The 22960-nt window shown below is 31.1% G+C and overlaps 1 protein-coding gene across 2 annotated transcripts; it reads left to right on the plus strand.

Annotated features, from left to right (window-relative positions):
- Positions 1-1161: 1161 nt before the first annotated feature.
- On the plus strand, positions 1162-22764 carry LOC107364652 (uncharacterized). Of its 2 annotated transcripts, XM_015932082.3 has the most exons (4): positions 1198-1506; positions 1804-2412; positions 4922-5305; positions 18377-22764. In XM_015932082.3, the coding sequence occupies exons 2-4, from the start codon at positions 2322-2324 to the stop codon at positions 19702-19704; spliced, it is 1803 nt and encodes a 600-aa protein (XP_015787568.2). In that variant the 5' UTR covers positions 1198-1506; positions 1804-2321; the 3' UTR covers positions 19705-22764. The 2 variants fall into 2 exon arrangements, with proteins under 2 accessions (XP_089123566.1, XP_015787568.2); XM_089267440.1 differs by having other exon boundaries at positions 1162-2412.
- Positions 22765-22960: the final 196 nt, after the last annotated feature.

Here is a 22960-nt window from a genome sequence, read left to right on the forward strand (position 1 = left end):
ATCCATCAAAACTTTTCATCCTTTCCAAGTTGAATGAGCTCCAATTGCATAACTCGAGAATTGAATTTACACATCGAAAGATTAAGAGTGAAAATCGTACGATCTGTTGAATTACTGATTACGATAAAGAACTTTGAACCTCTTTAACTTTTTTTCTCACTAGTCAAGTTTTATCATCATTTTGCTGATACAGAAGCAATAAAAATTAATAGGAAACGAAATGAAAATTTATTAATAACAATTATCCAAAGGTTGCTAAATCTTCACCTGTTTAGATCATGATGACAAGTCAACAAAGTATCTTTTCACAAATTCATTGGCTTTACACCAAAAGAAGAGAACAAAAATGAAATTTCGATTTCCAACTCAACGATCCAATCAGTAACTCAAGTAATGCTTTTAATCTCATGGAAGTAAAGACTCGATTACAAGTTGATCTGATTACCCAAAGTGATGAGGTTTTTGAAAAAAGAAATAAAATTTTCGTGAAATTTGAAAAGATTTCAAAATTTTCTCATTAACTTTTTTTCCACAAAAAAAGTAAAGTAATTTTTCCAAGCAAATGAGCAAAAAATGAAAGTAACTCAATGTTAATTTCCCTACTTTCCATGATTAGTTGGTTTTCCTTTCCAAGTAACTTTATCTGCAAATACAATTATCATTATTTGAAACGCTATCAAACTTTATCTCATTTGTAATCCAATCTACCTGAGAAGCGAAAGAGAAAAAACGAAAAAAGATTATGAATCATGAAATTCCTTTTTCAACTAAAAGTGATTAATTTACTCTGTTTGTAAAGAAGAGAATTTAAAAAGAAGAAGAAAAAAGTTCGAAAAAAAAGAATAGAAATTGATATTCTTGGCAATCCCAATTGTTCCCAGTGATTGACAAGGGAGTGAAGAGGGAAAGCAATCAAGTTATCACACGAAACGTCACTGGGAGTAAATTTATATCAAACAAGATGTCGCCCAAGTCGAGGTTATCAAATGCTCAGAATTTCGACTCTTCATGAGACCATTTTTCTGTGAGCAATTTGGAAGAGAGAAAAAAAAGACAAAAGTAAAAGGAATGAGAAAAGAGAGGAAAAAGTAAGAGAAGAGAAATGCTGCTCAGTAACCAGGCGCCATCTAACCATGGTTACTGGTTTTCACTGGTTACTGTAACCAAAACCCAGAGAGTTGCTGTTATCATGTTGAGAGTTTCAACTCAGTTTGGTTTCTGTTGATAACCAGTGGGTTTGCTTTCAATGTTTTCGCCTCTCTTTGTTTCTCTCTTTTCTCAACATTTATCGTTATTTTTTATTTGTACACAGAATCAACAGTAAAGAAAGTGTAAAAACAGATTTTATTATTTTTACCTTTCCAATGATTTCATCTTTTCCACCGTCAACATCATTATCATCATCTCTATCATCACCTTTACACTCACCATTCCCAGTTGTTTATCTTTATTGTTAATCTGTTTTCACTTGCAGTGCTTCCTTGTTGCTCACCTGCAAACTCAAATGTAAACATTGTTTGCTTTTTTCTTTCTCTCAACATTCGAGTTTCTGCCTTTTTTGATTAATCAGTTTTCATTTATTCACTCCTCATCATTACCATCATCATTATCGCCCGATAATCTTGCTTTTTCTTTACCTTCTTCCTTCCCTTTTGTTTTCCTTATCAACATCTTTTTCCATTGCAAATTGAATCAGATAATCATTTTCAGTTCAGTGTCATTTTCATCACTTTTTTTTCTTCTTCTCAACTCTTTTCTTCTCTTTCCTCCATGCGGCACTATTAACCATCTTTACCATCAAAGTCAATCAATCAGCCATTTATTATCATTACTTGTTATTATTTGCTTCCATCATTATCATCATTATTGGTGAGAGCAACACACACACAATAGCTAAATTCAATTTGGATTTCAATTTTTCGCCGCAATCCTGAAAATCGCTACTTTCAACTTTTGTGCATTTCCGTGTTTCTAAATGTGCTTTGTAATGTGATTCATTCATTTTTTCACCATTTCTTTATTACATCAACACTATTGGTATTCACTTTGTTTCTATTCAACCTCATGAGAATCATATCTGGTTGAAAGAAAAAAAGGCTGAATCAAGTGAATTCAAAGAGAAAAAGAAAATCAAAACAAGAAGAAAAGAGAGAGCAAAAAGGCCACAATTTTCCATTCCAGATGAGATGATATTAGGATGATGTTTTTAATTTACACAAATCACTCCTTAAATTGTTCAATCATCAACAAATGGATAAAAAAGTGTTGCACTCAATAAGGCACAGTTTTTAAACTGTGCGCTCCAATTGATTAAATTGGGAATGAAAATTGACATTAATACAAGTTATTGTTGTACATTATGGTTTCCAGTCTTGTTTTTCATCCCATGGATACCTTCAGCTGCCTTTACAGGTAAAATAAGCGATAATTTTGTCCACTATTCAATCAACTCAAACATCAGAAAAAATCAAATGAAGAATCTTTTGCTTCGTGTTTCCTCGATGAGAGGCTTTCAGTGGTTAAAATTTGATCCTATTTCTAGCACTTTGCTGCACAAAAGTAAAGTCATTGAAGAGCCTTCTTTACGTTGAATCAAACTTTTTTTTCTCGTCAAAACAGTCGACTAGGAATGACTTTGATGTTCAAGATTTTTATTTGACCAATGTTATTCTTGATTTTATGATGGAAACAACATCACTAGGGAGTAATTAGACTTGATTTTTACCATGAAAAGAAAGTAGCAAATTCAGCATTTTGCCCAAAAATTGTCGGTATTTTGGTTGAAATTGAATCTTACTCTGTACATGATTCAATTCCAAATGGACTTAGAAAATGTTGTCTTATGAGTTGATGTTTTATTGTTAATTTGTATTGCTTGCTAATCCAAAATAAACACCAGTCCATCATTTTTCATCTTTTCTCCAGTTTTTCCATTTCGAAATTTCGAAATCTAATTGAAAACAAAATTGACGTTACTTGATAGCTTTCAAAGTGTTCAATAAGAGATGATGACAAAGCACAAGAAAATGAGGATGACATACATGGTTAAATGAAAATATGAAGAAGGTCCAATGTTATGTTATATCTGTTAAATCTTTTACTTATTTCATTTTCTGCTCTTGCTTTTTTGCTCTCTTCTTGTTGACATAAATCTCGTTGAAGCTTACGTGCTTTCTTACTTTCCAACAATAATAGCAATAATGATAACAAAAAATAATATATTTATATTTATACAAATAAAAGGCTATGACTTTTGTTTAGATAAAGATTCGTGAGTAAATAAAGAGCTAATTTCACCAGGGAATCATAGTGCATCAAAACCCTTTTTGACCTGTTTAGTTGATAGAGACTGAACGTTTTCCCAACGAAAAACCATCAAATACAAAAAACAGAGTAAACCCAGTTTGAACTCAAGCCAACTTAGAACAGATTTAATACATTTTCCAAAAAAATATCGAAAGTGAAACTAGAGTTGACTCAGCAATGAAATCAATTACCAAGACAAAACTCATGATTTATCGTACCTGTTGACATGTGTCTTAGCTTCTTTTCCCATCAATTTTCTCATAAACCCAAACTTTTCAATCTTGACTTTTATTCCAAGTGAAAGTTTTCTCACAACTTTTCTTGTTCCAGCAAGTTGACCCACCGCCTCTGAATAGTTTTCAATATGAATCTGAAAGTGTTTAAAACATCTTTAAATGATCATTTCTAGTCTAAACTTTTTTTCCAAAAAGTTCATCTTTTCAGTTCGATTAAGCATGAACATTGAAAAGGCAAAAAATTGCACTCGAGTAACCAAATTAGAAAGAAATTCAGTTTGATCAATTTCATTACATGACAAATTTGATTGACTGAGCAAATCTGCAGAATCGTTCAACTTCTTTACACTTTTATTCCATGATTATTTATCCTGTTCAACGTAATCATTTAAATATGCAAAATAATCTCAATGTTTGCAGAATCAAAGATATTCAATTGATTCAATCTGACAGATTTTCTGTATTCAATATCAGAAATCGAATGATATCAACGAGCTAAACTGTAAAAAACTAGACGAAAATTTGAACGATAGAATTTCGAATTTTGGAAAAAAATTGACTTGAATAATTTTCCAGTTAGCATTTGCATTTTGAAAAATTAGAAAATATTGAAAAGGAAAAAAAATTAAAAGCAAAATACAAATTCATTTATTCAATGATAAATGAAATTCAATTTTTACCAACATTTTCATGTTACATGTTATATAATAATATGATGTACAAAATGTACTAAAATGGTAATTTATAAACAGTTGATTCAGCAGAAAATGAAGATCAAAAAGAAGAAGAAGAAAAAACTTTTTTACTTTTTTACCTTTCATCCAATATTAGCTATAACCTTGCTCATACTTTTCACCCTAATTATTGACAAACTAATAATTGGAGCATCAAAGTTATACACTTGACATTACTAAACATTTCAAGTTCTTACTCAGCATTCTGCAATATAATGGGATAAAAATGGTTTATTAATAATAATAATTGAAAGGCAAAAGTAACAAAAAAAAGAGGTTCAATCAATTGAAGTTCATTTAATAATTGAAACGAATCTGAGTAAAAGTTTCATCAACAATCCCTGACAATTGCAATTAATTGCGATAAATAATAAATAGCAAAGCTGAAAGATGAAAAATCGAAGCGAACAAAAAAACAGAACAAAGACAAACATGATAATGTTGTTATTCAATTAGTGTCATTTGGTATTCATTTGATTTTCCATGATGGACTTTTCCACGATTCTGATTGTTTGTCCAAGTTGAACTGTTTTCGTTTTCAATGGAAAAGAAAAGAATCTTTTTTTCCTTTTTTTCGCTTCTCAAGAATTGGTTCTTTATTGAAAATTGTGATTAATTTTACTCTTGGTTTGTTTTCGTTTGAAGGATCATCTTTAATTACTCGTCAAGGTGAGCTTAATAAAGTGGCTCTTAAAGGATCTCACCTGGAATTACCATGTTCAACTGAAACCTTTACCTCTTACGATGCCTTATTTCAGTGGAGGAAAGATGGTTCATTGTTAATTTCCTCTCGAAATTCATTGATAAAACCTCAACATGAAGTTGATGAAAAGCCACACCAACAGGTTCCATCGCCAGGTTTACCTGTGAAAACCTTTTTAACAACAAGTGATCACCGGATATCAATTTCATCTATCAATGGTAGCCTTAAAATAAATAATGTTACTTATAAAGACGAAGGACTTTACCTTTGTGAAGCATTCAATTATTTTGAAACAACTCTTCTTAAAATAACTTTATACGTAATTGGTGAGTTTCATTTGCGATTTAAATTTCTTTTCATCATCAAATGATAATCATGATAATCGCGCGAAACCAAAGTGATAAGAGAAAATTTTGCCTCTTTTGTGTGAAAACGAAGGAAGAAAAATTCTTTTTCTTCGCTTCATTTCGAGTTTATTACATTGAACATTTTCGAATAGAAAAAAAACCGAAACAATATTCTCGAATCCAAATTATTATGCAAAGATATTTTTATCAATTTTTTTCTTCTTTTCTTCATTTTTTTCTTTACCTATTAACATCTTTATTTGCCTCATTTTGATGCGATCACCTTTTCTGTTTAGTTCAATATGGGTTGATGAAGAAATTAAAATGTTCAGAATCTCTTTGAGTTCTTGGGAATGTTGAAGGTTGATATTGAAGTGTTGAGCTTATTGAACCATTTAAACATCGAATATTAATTTTGCTAAACTTCCTAACCTTGATGTTGACATTATTCAACCTTTTTTGGCTTCACTTTGAAATGTTTCAATGAAAATGGAAACAAAAGATTTTCCCTTTTTTCACTTTTCCCTTTAAGAGCTTATTTTATTGCAATCTGAAAAGATAGACTTTTCGTCTTGATATCAACTCTTTTTTTCGTCTTTTCGTCTTTCGCCTCATAATCATGATCAGTTTGATCATTTGATTCTCTTTCAGTTTTCTCATAAAAAATTCTTTATAACCTTTCAAGCCAATTATCATGAGAAGGAACAAGACGAAAACAAAAACAATAGTAAAAGGAAAATAAAATTCCAAATGTTTCCTGATTTCACTTTTTGTTCCAATACATTTTTCTCGCTTCCATTCTTTACTCATTGGTATCATCATCTGTTCATCTCATGCTCATCATTTTTCTTCATTTCATTTTGTTTTCTCTCTTTTTTTTCTCAAGAATTTTACCTTTTTTCTTTCCTTTCAAGTAACGATATCAAATCTCATGGAGAAGCACAAAAAAGAATGACGATGAAAGAACGAAAAAAATGATGAAAAACAAAATAAATTTTTTCTGCTGATGCAGTAAAGATAGAGATGAAAGAGAAGAAAAAATTCGAGACAAAAATAAGCATTTGCCTCATGAGAATCTTGAGCTGTGGCGCCAATTTCATCTTTAAATCTCATATTCTTTTGCTTCATTTTCCTCTTTAAATTTTCTCTTCTTTTCCAATTCCATCAAAGAGAAGGAAAAATATTCAGACATTTTCATCATCAGATTTTCTGTAACAACTTTGTATCTCATTTTCATTTTAATCTTATATCATTCAACATCATCATTATGAAACGATAAAAGTTGGTCAACATGAGAAAAGAAGGTTACATTTGACCGAATAAGATATTCCATTTCATGATTTTCTTTTCCACCAACATTTTCACCTTTTCCTTTTTTTCTCCTTTCATTTCTCATCCAATTGTTTCCTCACTTTAACAATTACAAGCACTAATTCAAAGCACTTATGAAAGGCTAAAGAGCGAACAAGAAATATCAGATTTTGTAAGAATATTATTTTTACTTTTATCATTAAGACTGGTAATGATAATATTGTTATCTTTATTGATTATTGATTGACTTTCCTTCAACTCTGATAATGATATTAATGGGATTGGAGTCAACAATCCCAAGCACCTGAAAATAATAGCAGGTTTGAGTGTTTTATTGCATTATTCAGATTTCATGGAATCTTTATCGAATCTTTCACAATGGAATTAAGCAATTTAGTCATTGAGTTTTTTTGGAAAAATTTTGCTCGAAATAAGAATGGAAATTAATTTGATTTAATAATTCAACTTTTTGAATCCATTCTCACTCCCAACTCAAGCTAATCCTATTGAGCATTTTTCAAGTTTTTTATTCATTTTTGGCTCATTCTTCAAATAACTAAATTATCATGGAAAAGTATTAAATTGAATTATTCTTTGACTGTTCAAGTTGTCGTTGACAATTTACTTGGAATCGGTATCGAAACGAATCTCATGCATTTATAACTGATTTGGAAGTAACAATGAAATCAAGTTTTGTCATTTCAAAGTGAATAAAGTTTCCAAACTTTTGTGAGTCAAGTTGGTGAAAAGAGAGCAAAAAGCTTTTCATTTCCAGCTTGACTTGATTTGAAAACGGCTTGAATCAATTGAGTCAACCGTGATAATTAATGATAAAGAGGTGATTTAATTTGATTTTGATTTAGCTTGAAAAGAAGAAGATAGAAAATGATCAATCCAATGAGGCTGCAAGAAGAGGAGAAACGAAAAGAGAAACAGAGCAAAGGAAAAAAGAATTATGGTCAAGATTATAATTACTCTAAGGGCAGATGATTTATTGATTGTTCAATTCATCATGATACTGGTTCGTTTTATTGGATAAAACAAAAAACGATCAGTGAAAAGAAGAAGAAAAAACAGAGTAAAAATCATTTTCTCCATAAATTTGGCTTCTCCTATCAATTCATTTATAACTTTACTCAGTCGATTGTAACATTTGAATGTGCAACTGATGATAATGATGATGAAGAAGAAGCAAAAACCGTGATCCGTCGAGGCTACAATCATCTTTTACTCGTAGATTCAATCGAATACAAAAAAATAGTCACATTAAAGATTCTCTTTCACCCGGAACCTTTTCAGATCATGAGACAATTATCTCACAATAAATGTATAAATGGTAAAATAAATTGATGTAGAATTGACAGAAAGGGTGGAAAATTCACAAACTTTCAGTTTGCCCCAAATTTCGTTTATTTCACGAATTGATGTTTGGTTCTACACAAGTTACGATTCCAAATAACCTTATCGAAGCAATAATTTTACGTTAGCATTTTCCCTCCCAACTGGGAGTTATGATATCGATAGTAAAAACTCCCAGTGCCTATGAGTATCTTTGTATGTAGTTCTGAGAATTTCAAGCAAATAATAAATAAATTCGAAGAATTCAAAGCCTAACAAAATTCAAATTCGATTCGTCCTTTTTGATCTTCAGCTGCGATCTAAAAAGTTGCGATTTTGCATTCAACTGATTGACAGATATTGTGCCTCGAGATTCCTTCCTCCCAACTGGGATGGAATGATATCAATAGCGAGTTTACCAGTCACTGGGAGTAAACCCCATGTTTTTTGGGATTGCTCATAATCGATGAGGACTAATTGCTGCAGCAATCCAAATGTTCTGATTATTTGAAGTTGGAGCTGTTTGAAAATTAACGCTAGGTTACGTCAAACCTGTTGGTTTCCTGTCGTCAATCCTATCGATCTGAAATCAGATCTTTCATCATTTTTCTTTCTTCAGACGAAAAGTTTTTTTGTTTTTATTCTGTTTTCACAAGGCTTAGAAATGTTTTTTTGATATTGAAGGTCATCAGAAAGAAATTCATCTCTTTCCTTTCCTTGTCAGGTGGATTTATATATTAGTTCATGTTATTTATATAATAAATCCCTTCTAACTGCTAACGTCAATATTTAACTAAAAATAATTATTATATTAACTTTCGATTATTTTTTCCTCTCGATATTTATCATGGATTGTATCTGAATCATTGTTCATCTTGTGACGTATTTGATCAAATCTTAAAGTCAATTAAAAATGATACAATTGATTTTCTTTCATTTCCATTTTCATTAGTTTTATTCAAATTTGATTAAACCTTTTTATCGAATGTCAAATTTTACGAAACAAAATTTTAATAACTTTCAAAACTTGCAAGTTTTCAATTTCACCCTTTTTTCATCATTAATATCAATCATATTGTTGAAGTTATAAAGTTAATTATACAGAAGAAGAGGAAAAGAGTTAAATTCTGATTTACATAAATTTAAATCCAAATGAGGACAAGTTAGAAACGAGATGAAATTTTGTTGAAAATGAGGAGAAAAAGAAAAAATTTCAATAATTTTACCTTTCAGTCGTGAAATGTAATGAAAAGAGATTCAAAGAAAAAGATGAAACTCAATTAACCATTTATCATTGAACACGCAATTCTTTCACTTCAAGTCATTCGTGAGTAACACTAAGCAAACAGAAACGTAAAACGATACAAATTCAAAGCAAATTCATCAACACTCAACTCAGTAACATGAAGGCAAGCTCGAACCTCCAAAAAGAAAATTCATCTCATCAAAAAAACTAATTTCAATCGAAAAGAAATTTTCTCTTTTCTTTATTCCATTCAACGAATGACAAACAAATGCACATTTCACTCAATAATACATCGAACTTGATAAATAAACTTTTCATGGTTAGTTAAACGTTGCAACGAACGAATTGAAATTCATCAAATAATTGCTTCGAAAGAATGAATAATTTTCCAATTTTTCCTTCCTAGTTATAAAGATATTCAGCTTATACAAAACTCAAGAATTTCGAGTAAAAAAATTCTTAAATGAGAACAAAATTCGATTGAAATCTCAATAGAATTCCTTGGAAAATTCTGTGTTTAGAATAATTCTTTTATAATATTCTTTGAAATCATTAATGGAAAACGAAATATCTGCTAATCTCTAGTTAATAAGCTGAAAGTTCTATCTGCTTATTATCTGATTCTGATACAGCCCATGATTAGAATGTTATTTATGCTTTCCATCATTTCTCTCTTTTTTTTACATCACACAATCACGATTCTCATGATGAACCAGAATCTAATCGATTGATGATCTTAAGACACTCTTCAGGTCTCATCTCAAGTTTACATTATCATGGCTTGCAAATGGAAAGGAATGAAGTGAAAAGGTAAAGACAGACAAATAAGTAAAAATATTATACAAGAGAAAAGCAGAGACTGGGAGTTATACTCGATAAAGTAATATAATATATAAAAAGCTAATCGATACACAAATCGCCAACCACAGAATAGTAATAACAAAATGATAACCTTGTCTTTAACCCAAATTTTTCTTCCTTTTCTTTACCTAATTTTGCCTTTTCCTTACTTTTCCTTTTCCACAAACAACGATAACTTTGGACAATTATTTTCATTATAATTATATTGCAATGAATAAATGAATAGAAGCAAATTAATATCATTTGAATTAAACATAAGCAAACCTTATTAACTCTTGCTTCCAATCAAATGCTCGAAACTGTATTCAATTTGTTTACCATTTTGTTACGTCGATTGTCATTCAGTATCAACAAAACAGGCAAACAATGTTCAACTGTGAATCAAACACTTTTCATGAAAAGAAACAAAGTTTTACATTCATTAGCTTTCACCATAATCATGCATTTCAATATCACTTTCAAAGTAATTAGTGTCAAGTTTCAATGAATAGAAAAGAGAAAAAAAAGTGTTGAATAGTAAATTCCTTTTTCTCTCTTTGCTTTCCAATGTTCATTATCCTTGATTATAAATGATTGAATTTGCTCAAGGCAGTGATTCAAACTCAACAGTTTGATCTGTCGACTGAATTAAAATGTTCATTGCCATTCCTTTGCACTTTGACAATATTAAATTGAAAATTTTCTTCAACTTCTTTTTCCACTGAAAATGAAACAAAATGAAACAATTTGCTCAATAACTTCAACTTGCCTTTTCGCACAAAAGTTGAAACTTTTCATTCCAACATTCAAATAACTTCAATTGTTGAAAATTTAATGAAAAAAAAGACTTTGTTCTGTTTTCCAATTTTGTGATCTTTGTTTTAACCTTTACTCTTATGCTCCATTTATTTATATATTTATATATCATATTAAATCACTGGGAATGATAAGGGAAACTCGACGAAAGAAAATAATGGTTCATGATGGTGATAAGATTATGTTGAATTTTCTGTGGTCCTGGAAAATTGAGTTTCATCCAATGTTTTACTTTCCAATTAATTGAATACACATTTGATGGATGATTGAGTAGAAGAAGAGAAATGAAGAGAGAAAACTGAGAGGAAAAAAGATAAAAGGTTAACAAAAGGATGAATAAAATCGTCGAGAAGCAAAAAATGCTGATTGAGTCGAGTTTAGATATAAAAAGTTTATCACTTTTACTTGGAAGTTGTTGCAACCTTAAGGTCAACCTAATTAGGTCAAATAATAGTTTTATTGGCAAGCCAATGGGTTAGAAAGTGGGAGAAATGGGAAAAAGAAGAGAAGACAATAATGTAAAGATGATAATAAGAAGATTCAACAAGACAAAAGTGTTAACCTGATTTCATGGTGAACAAGGATAAGCAGAATGTCTTTATCGCAAAGGGTTCAAAGTTGGGGTCAATTTTGCAGGATTTACACTTCATTACCTTTCATGTTTTTCTCTTGTTTTTTTCTGCTTCTCTTTTCTTCTGGTTCAACCTAAATCTATTACATTTGGATTCCAACTTGGTTTGTGCAAATCTAAATTGAATCATTATTCTGACTTAAGAGGGAGAAATGTTGGCCACTTTGTGTTTGGCTTTTATCTTGTTTAAACCACATTTTACAATCAATTCAAAGTTCATTTCATTGAGCATTTCACTGTGTTTTGCCCAACAATTGATTTTCATGGAGAGAACATTGCTTTTGCATGGTGAATCATTTGAATCCAGTTTCTTGTTAAGTCGGCTTTTCCTTGTTTTCTGCCTTTTTTCATTTCATTTTCTTTCCAACTTTTCGAGTTTTTGTTTTTCTCTTCGCTTTATTATTTCAGTTTGCAATGTGGAAATGCCTGCGAGCAGTTTTCTGTGGCTTATCATGATAACTTTCCAACTTTTCAAGCTCATGGCAACTCATAACCTTTGCAACCTCTGCTTTTTTTGTATCATAAATCCAGTACTTTGGTCTTCTCTCGAAACTTGTTTGAATCTCGAGAAGAGAAACAAAAAGTTGCTCACATCAGGCGCATTTGCTTTTATTAAGGGCTATTCTCGTTGGATAAGTTTAATAAGGTTCAGGGTGCAATTGAACGTCCAGTTACCAACTAACTGTTTGTAACAATAATCGTTCAACAATTGAAATAAGAAAGAAAGAATTGTTTGCAGAAAATGACTTTGTTTAATGCTTAATAGTTCTGTTCCTTATAACGGTTAGTTAGAATGCTTTTGTGTTCTGTAAGCTTTTATTAATAGATCCGATGAGCCCCACATAAGCATCTCGATGGTGTTTGTGTTTCGTTTTGAGCTTCTCTTCGAATGTTTCTGCAAGGAAAATGCCTTCGCAAGAATTATCCTTGTTTGTTTAGTGCTCTTTTTGTATCCATTTTCAGTGTTTTGTCTAGTTCTAAAGAAGAAGAGCACAAAAAAGTTATGAGTAAATAACTGAGGGAATACGGGAAAGTATATCAATGAAAGGAAGAAGAATGAACATTGTAAATGGTAAATTAGTTTTGCTAAGGTTAACTATCAGGGAGTGAAGCGTGTCTCTGTATTTGTGTTGCAGAGACAAATAAGTAACTATCAAGATGCATGAAAGAAGGTAAGAGAAATAATTACAAGAGTTAGGAATGAGAGAAAATAAAAAAAGAAAAATGTTGCATTGGTAAAGTAAGAGAATAGCAAGTGGCAATGATTCAATGAAGAAGTTGAAAGTGTGTAACATTGAAGAAGAAGAAGGAATCAGATAGGGTTTTACATGGAATAATTGTTGATTTGTTGTTATTCTGTAAGGTTGACTTGTAATAAATTAACTTTCACTTGATTGGCAGGGAGAAAATGATGGCGAGAGAATTGGTAAGAGAATGTTGTGAGCGAAGAAGCAGCGTAAAAAAGTGGTGAACATCAAGAGCAAAGTGATGATGAATACAAGAGTAGCTAAATAATTGTGTGCTCCAACGAAAGAAAAGGTAATAAATGAACTTGAGTGTTAATAATGAACTAAAAGGTTCAACTAAGGATAGAGATCAACAACTAAAAGAGAAGTAAAAACAGGTAAAAACAAAGAGAAGTCTTGAAAATCGAAAGTGTTGAGTTTTCACATGAATCACAATCAATGAATCTCTTCTTTTCTCGTACCTTCATCTCAAGACAGCACAAACTTTTGTGCTTTTAATCGATTCCAAAGTTCTAAGCACTTCAGAGGTTCTGCAAAATGCACATTGCTATCACTTTCAACATTCAAAGAATCATTAGTCGAAAGCATCTCAACTCTTGTTTTGAAGCTAATTCTGACAGAGAATCTATCGTCACTCATTTTCGTAAATCAATGATGAAAACCCTTCGTTTGGACAATAATGAATGAATGTTGACAAAAGAACTATTTTGCAATGGTGAAAGAATTGGAATTAGAATTGTTCATTTGAGAGGTTGAACAATTTTCTTCGTCAAACTTTGCAAATATTTCGTTTTATGCTATTTTAGTGAATATTTTTTCCTTCTAATCAGAGTTTCTTTTAAATTGAACTGAACACCAAAAGCATGATAAAAATTTGTAAAAGTTGATGAAACTTTGGTTCAAATAAGATAATTCATACAAAATTGATGGCTATAATTAAGCTAATTAACTGGTTATTAGCAGGTTTTTGGTACTGAAAATGAGAAAAGAGAGAAAAATGGTTTGCATGTTTGAATATTAACCTTGTCAACCTGGAAAATCATTGAATCGTTGAATGGAAAAAGTTTCCGAAAATTGCCTTCTTTTTACACACACACACAAGGAGTATCTTTTTTTATTTTACTCCTTCTTTCGAGAGAATAGAAAATGTTTCTAAGCTAATTTTCTTTCCATTATTATCACAACTAATAAAATCAGGCAACATTATCATACTTATTAAATTACTTATCAAAATAGGTGAAGAAGAAAACGAAAAAAGGAAAAAAAATTGAGAAGAAATTAATAGTCTATTCCATATTAGCATGCAATGCTACATTGTACATCAACATTTTTCAGTTTAAACTTCAATTTACATTTTAATAACATTGAACGCATATGATTGAATGTTGATACAAAATCAATCAAGTTACATAATTTTATGGCATTCACTTTGATTAACTGACTAGAAATTGAAATACTTCAAAATGTAAGCCGCTTTCTTTTCTTTGATCAACCCTTGGATTGAACTGAAAGTATCTTTGCAATCTCAATCTTCTCCGTTCGCATGAAATACTAAATATAAACTTTTAATTTATGCATTTTCGTTGCACTTGCATCCATTCAATCAAAACGACCTCTAAATATCAAGCAAAGAGTAAATTAACAATAACTTCAACAACTTTTTGGATTGAAATGACATAAAATGCTAATCCAACGCATTCGTTTCTTGAATTGCATTCGCTCTTCGTATTCTAAATGATCACAACTTATTCTCTTTCAGATTTTCTCTTAGCTTTTGATAGTTTTCACATATTGCTTTTTTTAGTTTAGTTTTTTTAGTTCTTTGCTCTTAGTTGCTGACATACGGAATGCTGAGATGCAATGGTGCAAACAGTCAGTCGAAGTTTCTTTTTCTGAAAGTTTTGCAACTTTCGTTGTTTAATGCAGTTGAATAAGTTTGAGATTTCTGTCCATTTTCGTTGCATCTTTGATGTCCATTTGATCATTAATATGAGCAACTGTAAATATTCGTGATTTTCTGTCAACTCAACGTTGCAACATTTGAAACTATTGATGGTCAGTCAACAGTAGATATTCAAGTTTCAAGTCTTCTTTAGCATTCTTCCTATTTGGTTTTCCTTCTTTTCCTTCTTTCTTTTTCTGTCTCTTCCTTTTCTACTTCTGTTTTCGTTTGTTCTTTTTTCTCTTTTGACTTTTTTTCTGTTCTTTATCTTCTTTCTTTCAATCATGAATTCAGTGATTGAATGATCTGGGAGTGGAAGTGGAACCTGAGAAAAAGGCGAAAGAAGAGAGACACGAGAAATCAACAGAAGACAGTAAAAGGAAAGGAGAATGAAAAGGCAGAATAGAAGATGAAAAGTACGATAAAAACGAAATGAAATAAAGGAAAAAGAATTGAGAAGAAAACACAAAAAAAGTATAAATATTCATAGAGTTGGTTTAATATGGTGAATGTAAGTTTGAATGGTAAAGACAGTTGAACACGAAATATCAAGAGTTAGACAGGAAAATCCATTGGGAGAAACAGTAATTTTATAGTTACTTTGGTTGGAAAAAGTTGCAGCTACTGTTACTCGTGGAGCACTTTTCGTTATTATCCTTTTGTCTTCACCATTTCACTTTTACCATTTTGTATTCTTTCACTCATTTACTTTGTATTAATACTTTATAAGCATTTCCATTGTACACAGTTTATCGATGCTTAAAGCTACTTGCACATTGTAGTCGCAAGTTATCCTCAATTAGCACAAGAATACAAAATGCAAAGGAAAGTATTGACTCAATTTAGCAATCGTCAAGTCTAGAACAATATCTAATCCAATTATTCCATCGAAACTCAAAATTGGATTCCAATATTTCATTAACAAGAAACGAAAAACGTGCTTTTAATGACTGTGTTCATGTTGACAGATGAATATCAAATCCACTGAAGATAATAACTCGTATAAAAGCTTGTAAAGACTTGATATCTGTTGAGTTGAAAAGATGAGTGACATCTTCTCATCTCTCAAATTCAGTCTATTCATGAGAATTACATTTTAATCCTTGGCAAACTTTTATGTTTCTTCAAACTTTGAGCCATTTTCTGCAAAAATGCTGTGCAACAGTTGAAGGTTTCATCGGGAGTTTCAAGTACCGTCACAAGTTGCACTAAAAGTCTTTGGTTATGAATTCATATTCTGGCATCAATATCAATCAATTTCAAATTTACAAGAGAAAATCAGTTGAAATTCCTTCTTCTTCTTCATTTGAATACACAGACGAACAAAATAGAATACAAACTAGAAAAAGATTCTCAAAGGATTTTATCATGAATCGACTTTTCATTGCAACCACAGTCAAAGTTTAGCTACAGACTCGAATGCCAAATTGAAACTGAAACTGTGACAATGAAAGCAAAGGCAACAACAAAATTAAACTTTGACATTAATTGTTGAGTAAATTTTAAAGTTGAATAAATTTCTATTGTAAATGGAAAAGCAAAGCAAAAAGATTGAACAAAATTAGATGAAAAAGTTTTTGTTGACTTGCTTTTTGTCAAAGTTTCCAAACAAATTTAAAGGTTAAACTGTGAAAAGTTGAACTTTGGTGAAGAGATTAAAAATATCGTGAAATGGAAACGTCAAACAAGAGTATGAAATGTCGCAGAAAATTAATCAAGCAGAATAATTAACAGTGAAAAATGTGTCAAAAGATTTACTCTTAATTACTTTACTCCAAGTAAATCTTATTACAAATGCCTAGACTCTAAGCCCGATTCCCAGTCTTTTTTAATTATCAACTAAGAGTAACTTGTTCTTCTGTCAACTGGCGCTCTGTTTATCATCAGTTAATCCAACTCGAAAATTCGAAAAGAGAAAGAAAAATGAAAAAAAGAGTAAAATCGAGACAAACTTTGAAAAGATATTGTCGACAAAGTTTGAGCCAAGAAGCTCTTTATCCATTAACATCAACACTTTTCCCTGCAACTTCTTCATTCTAATCATTCTCATCTTATTGTCTGATAATATTTCTCCCCATTGACCACTGTCAATCTGATTCCTATTAAATCATCAATCACGGTCAACGATAATCCCTTTTTCCCTCAAACTTTACTCACCTCAATCATGTTTACAATAATTCCTTTCATTCCTGTTCTACACTTTCCTCTCTCTCTCTATCAATCCATATTCAGTTATTGTTTTTGACGGTTCAAACTTGTTTATCAGTGTTAATCATGTTCAGTTTGAGAATCAATTTTCAAGCTTGTTTACTCATCAGTTGTGAGTTGAATGTTGAGTTAAAGGTCTTTCATTATAACCCAACCAAATGAGGGAAAAAACAGAGAAAAGCAAAGGAAAAGGAAAAAAAGGCAGAAAATGAATTCTCAGGTTGATAATATTAACAGATATAATACATTAATAATGTTGACTCAGCAGTTAATCATCAAGATCTGTATTCAACATTTTCAATGATAACAAATTTTATTTACCCTTTCAGTACAGTATAATGCAATAAGAAGCGCAAAAAACATAAGAAGAAGAAGAAGAAGAAGGAAAAAAGTCATTCATTTTATATTTTCTTTTCAACTTCTGAGTTGAATCCAAACAGGGAATGAAAAGGGACTGAATTGAAAAGAGTGCAAATAAAAAATGAAGCAAAATGCTGGTACAAACTGCAAGATATTCTTGAACTTTTGTTCTCTCTCTTGGAATAAAAAACTACATAATCTATCAAGGTAAATGAAATGAAATATTTTTTTCGCCATTTCTCTTTTTCTCTCTTCTCTTCTTTCTCCTTCCAACTGAGAGATTGTATTATTCTCTTTCTTTTTCATTTTCTAAACATTTCATCGTAATCATCATCATCATCATCATGTTGTATAACATTATAAAACTGTCATTTAATCATTGGAATAACATTATTCAAGAGGAAAGAAAGAAAAGGGAAAACAAAACGAAAGGAGAGAAAAAACAATTTCAAAATCTGTTTGTATCGTTGAACCTCAGACCAAATTACAGATTCAAGATTCTCTCAATAATTCTCATAACTTTAATTAAATTATAAAGATAGAGAAGAGAGAAGAAAACAAATAACAGTGAAATACAGATTGAATGGAAGGGAGAAGAAGAGGAATGAAAAATCCAGAGCTTCAATAATGTTCACTCCATGATAATCATGACATGATAAAGTGAAAATGTAAATGACAGTTGAAAGAAGAGTGAAAAAAAGTACATTTCCTTGCATGATAATTGTATTAAACATGAAAGTACTGCAATGATGAATAACGATGAATCGAAACGTAACCAGAAACTCTGATTTTTTGGTACAAAATTGAGATTCGTTTTTACTGTCTACTAACTTTTAGTAAAGTGATCAAATTGCAAAAAGTAAAATACTTTTAAATCAATCAAATTTATTCAATGTAATTATGATCGATAATCGATAAGTTTAGAATTTAAAATTTGAGAATTGAAAGTACACAATATTTGCATAAAAAATTTGCTATTAATTGGCGAAAAATGTTCCAAAATTATCATGAAATTAAATTCGAAAAATGATTATCCAAATGGTGAAATTTAAACCAAGTTCTCATTGATCAGCAATTCTAACTTTTCTTTCTGTTCTTTCTCTTTGTGCAGAACCTCATCCTCGACACCATCGTTATCATTCCCATGTTCAACGACCTTATCATAGTCAAGAGGAAACTCCAGTGGCTTACCTACCAATTCTGAGTTTATCTCTTGTTATCAGTTTTTTCCTTATCATCAATTGTTATAAGAAAGAATCGTCACCACATATACCTGATCTCACCGAGACAAGTCGCCTTTCCAGTTTTTTTTCTCGAACCTGCAAAGGACATCAATCCTTTCTCCTAACCAAAGCTACAACTGCAACCTTACCAACAACCAGCTTACCCTTGATCAACAGCTCTAAAGCCGAGGGTAACAACGTCGAGACTAACAGTGATAATAATAATACAAGGGTGAAACATTTCGAAGCCAATTTTGAAGTAAAAAAGTTGACCTCTTCATTGGCTGGCGATTGTGAGGCAAACTCGATTTGTCCGCAAAATGTTTACATGAATGGAAATGAATGCCAATATGAACAAGTGCAAAATGAAATTGACCCAAGTCAACGAGTCCTACAATCGACAAGACACTATCAACCGCAAAGTCTTTTACCTTGCCAGTATCAACATGATTACCATTGTTACCAGCAATGTCAACCTCGATACTTGGCTAACTGTGAAAGTGAATCAACCGTGAAAAGTCCGTCATCTAGGTTAACCTCTTCTCTATCAGAGCCCTCACTCTCGACTCACAAGGCAATGGAATCAAGTGCATCACCTTTGGAGGCAACACCAAGTAATGATAATCATCATCATAAACGCTATTCTACCTCTGAAATTTTTATCAACTTTTGTTCCAAAATGGATTCGCTACAATCGGATTCACCGCCACTTGCACCGGCAATTGCAAGCAAATCATTTTGGTCAGAATCGGTGAAAACAAAATGTTCATCAACTTGCCTCTCTGATAGAAGTATCATTAATGATTCTGATTTAGATAGTAATAATAATAATAATATTAATAGTTGTAATGTTGATAATAATTTCATTAACTCAAGTAACAGAAAGATGACTAATATAACAAGAAATCCGGTTTGCCTTGGATACAAGATAAATGAGAAGTTTATCAATTGTGTTGATGAATCTTTTTTTGAACGAGAGTCAACTCATTCAAGTGGCCCTTCATCACCAACATCATTATCATCATCGTTAACATCATCAAACTCCTTGGTTCCCAACTCATCTTCTTCTCCTTCTTTTTCTTACGGTCAAACAAATAATATCTTTTCAAAGCAAAGTGACCACCTCAAACCAAGGATAACCTATTTTGATTCCATTGTTGTTTATCGCTCAGATTCTGGTGATATCAGTGATTTTATCAGTTCCTTTGTGTCTTGATGCTGAGAATGGTGATGATGATGATATAATCATGAGAAAGAGGCAAGAAAGCAGAAAAGAGAGAGAGAGAAAGAAAAAAGTAATTTTCCTTTTTTTCATAAATATATTTATTAATATTGTGCAAGTATAAAAGCAACAACAGCAACACCAAACAAAAGAAGCAAAAATCTTTACTCCTTTTCAATCTCAAACTCAACATTTAGTTTATCCTTTCATCATTATCATCATCATCATCTTCTTAAGTTGTGTATATATCTATTATTATATTTCATTTTACCATTAATATTTCTTCTTTCTTTTTTTTCTTCCCTTCATTTTTGGTTCAACAGTGAAAAGAAGAGAGTGAAAACAAGAAAAAAAATTGTGAAGCAACAACAAAAATCCCAGCCTTATAATAACAACCAATAACAATATAATGCTGATAATGTTGATAATAATGAGTATAATGATTTAATACCCAAAGACATTGTCTGTGTCTCACTACGTATAAGTGTGTGTTACTAATATGAACACATAAAAAAAGAGCAACTTTAACATCTTAATTCAATTTTGTTGAAAGCCATTAATTTCAAGCAACAACAGAAAAGAAAGAAAAGCAAAATTTTCCAACAAAAGGTTGAAAAGTATTAGCGGCCAATTTAAAGATTCAATGGTCAAGACTAGCCGAAAAAAGTAAAAAAATGTAAACCCAAATATCAATAAACTATTCCAGCCAATTCGAACGATTTTTTTGGCCTCTACTCGACTCTTATAAAACTATGAAATGATTTTGATTTGACTTCTAATTTCATCAGGAGCGATTTCCGAGAAATGAACTTGCATAACCTTGACCTCGGAATATGGAAAATCTGAGAAATTTTCAGAAAAAAATTTCAGTGCGCCAAGTCATTTAGGAGTCGAGTAATAGCCAAAAGAAATCGTACAAATTGGATGAAATGCTCTGTAGATGAAAATGGTAAGGATAAAAGGTTAGAAGAAAATGAAGATCTTTGGGATAAAGTTGGAAGATGAGCATGATGAAGGGAAAAGAAATGAAAATGTTAACCTGAAATGTAATGTTGGTGAACCCAATGGCTTAATCTTAATGCCTTTTCAGTCTTTATTTTCTGTTGGATTCAACAATTTTTTTTCCTCTTCCATCGACTTTTCTCTAGTATAAAATGGTCATTTTTTCTCACCTTTTTCCTTTTGTGGTTCACCTTTATTTTTACACCCAATTCTCGATACATTGAGAAACTAATGAATCTGTGGAAAGAAAAAAAATGTGAGAGAAAATGTTTCCAAATTTGTAACCTTTTTCTTTTCTTCTTTGAATCCCCAAAATCAAGTCCAACTTGATCAATTGATGGGATGAGATTAGCTGGTAAATCAGGTAAAGAGTTGAATCCTTTGTTGCACTTTTAAATTGAATAGTTAGATTCGGAAAGTTATACCTTATATCATGTTGTGCTTGGAAATCAGTGCAATGATAGTAAAAGTTGTTGCTCATTCTAAGCACATAATCGAGAAAAGTTGAGCTGAAAAGGAACAAGCAAAAGTTTTGCTTTCTGCAGTGAGAATGATGAGTCTAATCAAGCTGGAATGATGACAAGTGAGAGGATATGAGAAATGAAAGAATTTGATGAAGAAGAAGAAGAAAATAGGCTTGAAATGAGAACAAAAAACGGAAGAGAAATCAGTCTGTTTATCATCATTCATCAATTCCAGTTCTCCTTATTACTATCATTATCATGATTTCAACTCATTTCTTTTCTCCATTTTCTTATTCTCTACTCAATTCTTTCCAACACACATTCAGTTTCTTCTTCTTCTTCTTCTTCTTTTCCCATCTTCTTTTTGTTCCCAATGATTATTGAATTGGATTAAATAAACTTACCAGTTTAGTGTAAATTAAACGGAAACGTTGGATAAGAAGCAAAGAACTAGACTTGAATAATGTTGCAAGTTTACCTGAGAAAGTAATGTCAAATAAAAGTCGAAAAGAAGAAGAAAAGAAAAGAAAAAATAAGCAAAAGTTGCATCGAATGCAAGATTTATTTTACCTTCAACATGACTGTTAATTGCATTGGGACATTAATGATGATCACTGATTGGCTTTGGTTAACATTGATGAAGAAAGAAAAACTAATTTATTATCTTTATTCCGTTATCATGAACAACCCATTAACTCATTGTTTTCTCGTATTTATTTCATTTTCGCTCTCAATTTGTCCAACTTTGTTCAAATGAATTTCATCTAAAGAGAAAAGGAGAAAAAGGAAAAATTTTAAGTAAAACTGAAAAGATTTCAATCTCAACTTTGCTCTTGTTTCACTTCACATGCAAAGATTGATGCACTCTTCTTTTCTTGTTGAACCAATTTTGACCTTTTCCTTGTTCCAACCTCATTAGATAATTTGTTTGAAATTTTGTGGTGAAAACAGAGAAAAAAAACGATTTCTTCTCTCATCAATTTTCTCGTTTCTTCACCACCAAGCTCAACATCATCACCTTTTCATTGCCATCATCAACCCTTCAAATAATTACTTAACATCACTTTGCTTTAATTAGATGCTGTTGTTGCCATCAAAAAGATGAAATAAGAAGAAGAAGAAGCAAAAAAAGTGCAAATAAAAGCGCAAAAAAAAGTTGAATCTCAGATGAAATCGTCCGAACGTCATGTTAACACGTTAACCTTTCCAAATGAATAGTGTGCAAAGTTGGGCGAAGAAAAAATGTTCACTTTTTTTCCAAGATTCTTTGTTTCCTTATTTCCTCCTGCAAGTCATCTGTTTTTTTCTAATTGCACCTTCAATAGAAAAAAAAAGATTTTCCTGAACAATGAAGAAGAAGCAAAAAATGAGATTCACTTTACGTTAATGTTGACTCGACGAGGCTCACCAATATTGAAAGATAAAAGTGTTTATCAAAAGTTGAAACTGGTGAAAAAGTCCATCACATTATGGCGCATTATCATGTAAATAAATTAATGTAAATGTCAATTTGTCAAAATATAACTTTGTTAATAAATAATTGCTGAATGTCAAGTTAATGATTGATAAATAAATGATGATAATTTTACTCACCTTTGTTGCTGAATTTTTGGGTAAACGGTAAAGAGACGAAGAGAATAAAAAGTTGAACTAATTCATGGGATTGATTAAAGTTTAACGTCAAAGATGAAAAATGTTTTGCCAAATAATAAATTCATGAGACTTTGATGAAACAAAATGTTCAATCATTCATTGGGAATAACAAGTGAAAACTATTGTTGCAG

The sequence above is a fragment of the Tetranychus urticae genome, chromosome 1 (genome assembly GCF_039701765.1).
Source record: "Tetranychus urticae isolate SD_2017Ah chromosome 1, NJAU_TeUrti_SD_1.0, whole genome shotgun sequence".
Taxonomy (NCBI): domain Eukaryota; kingdom Metazoa; phylum Arthropoda; class Arachnida; order Trombidiformes; family Tetranychidae; genus Tetranychus; species Tetranychus urticae.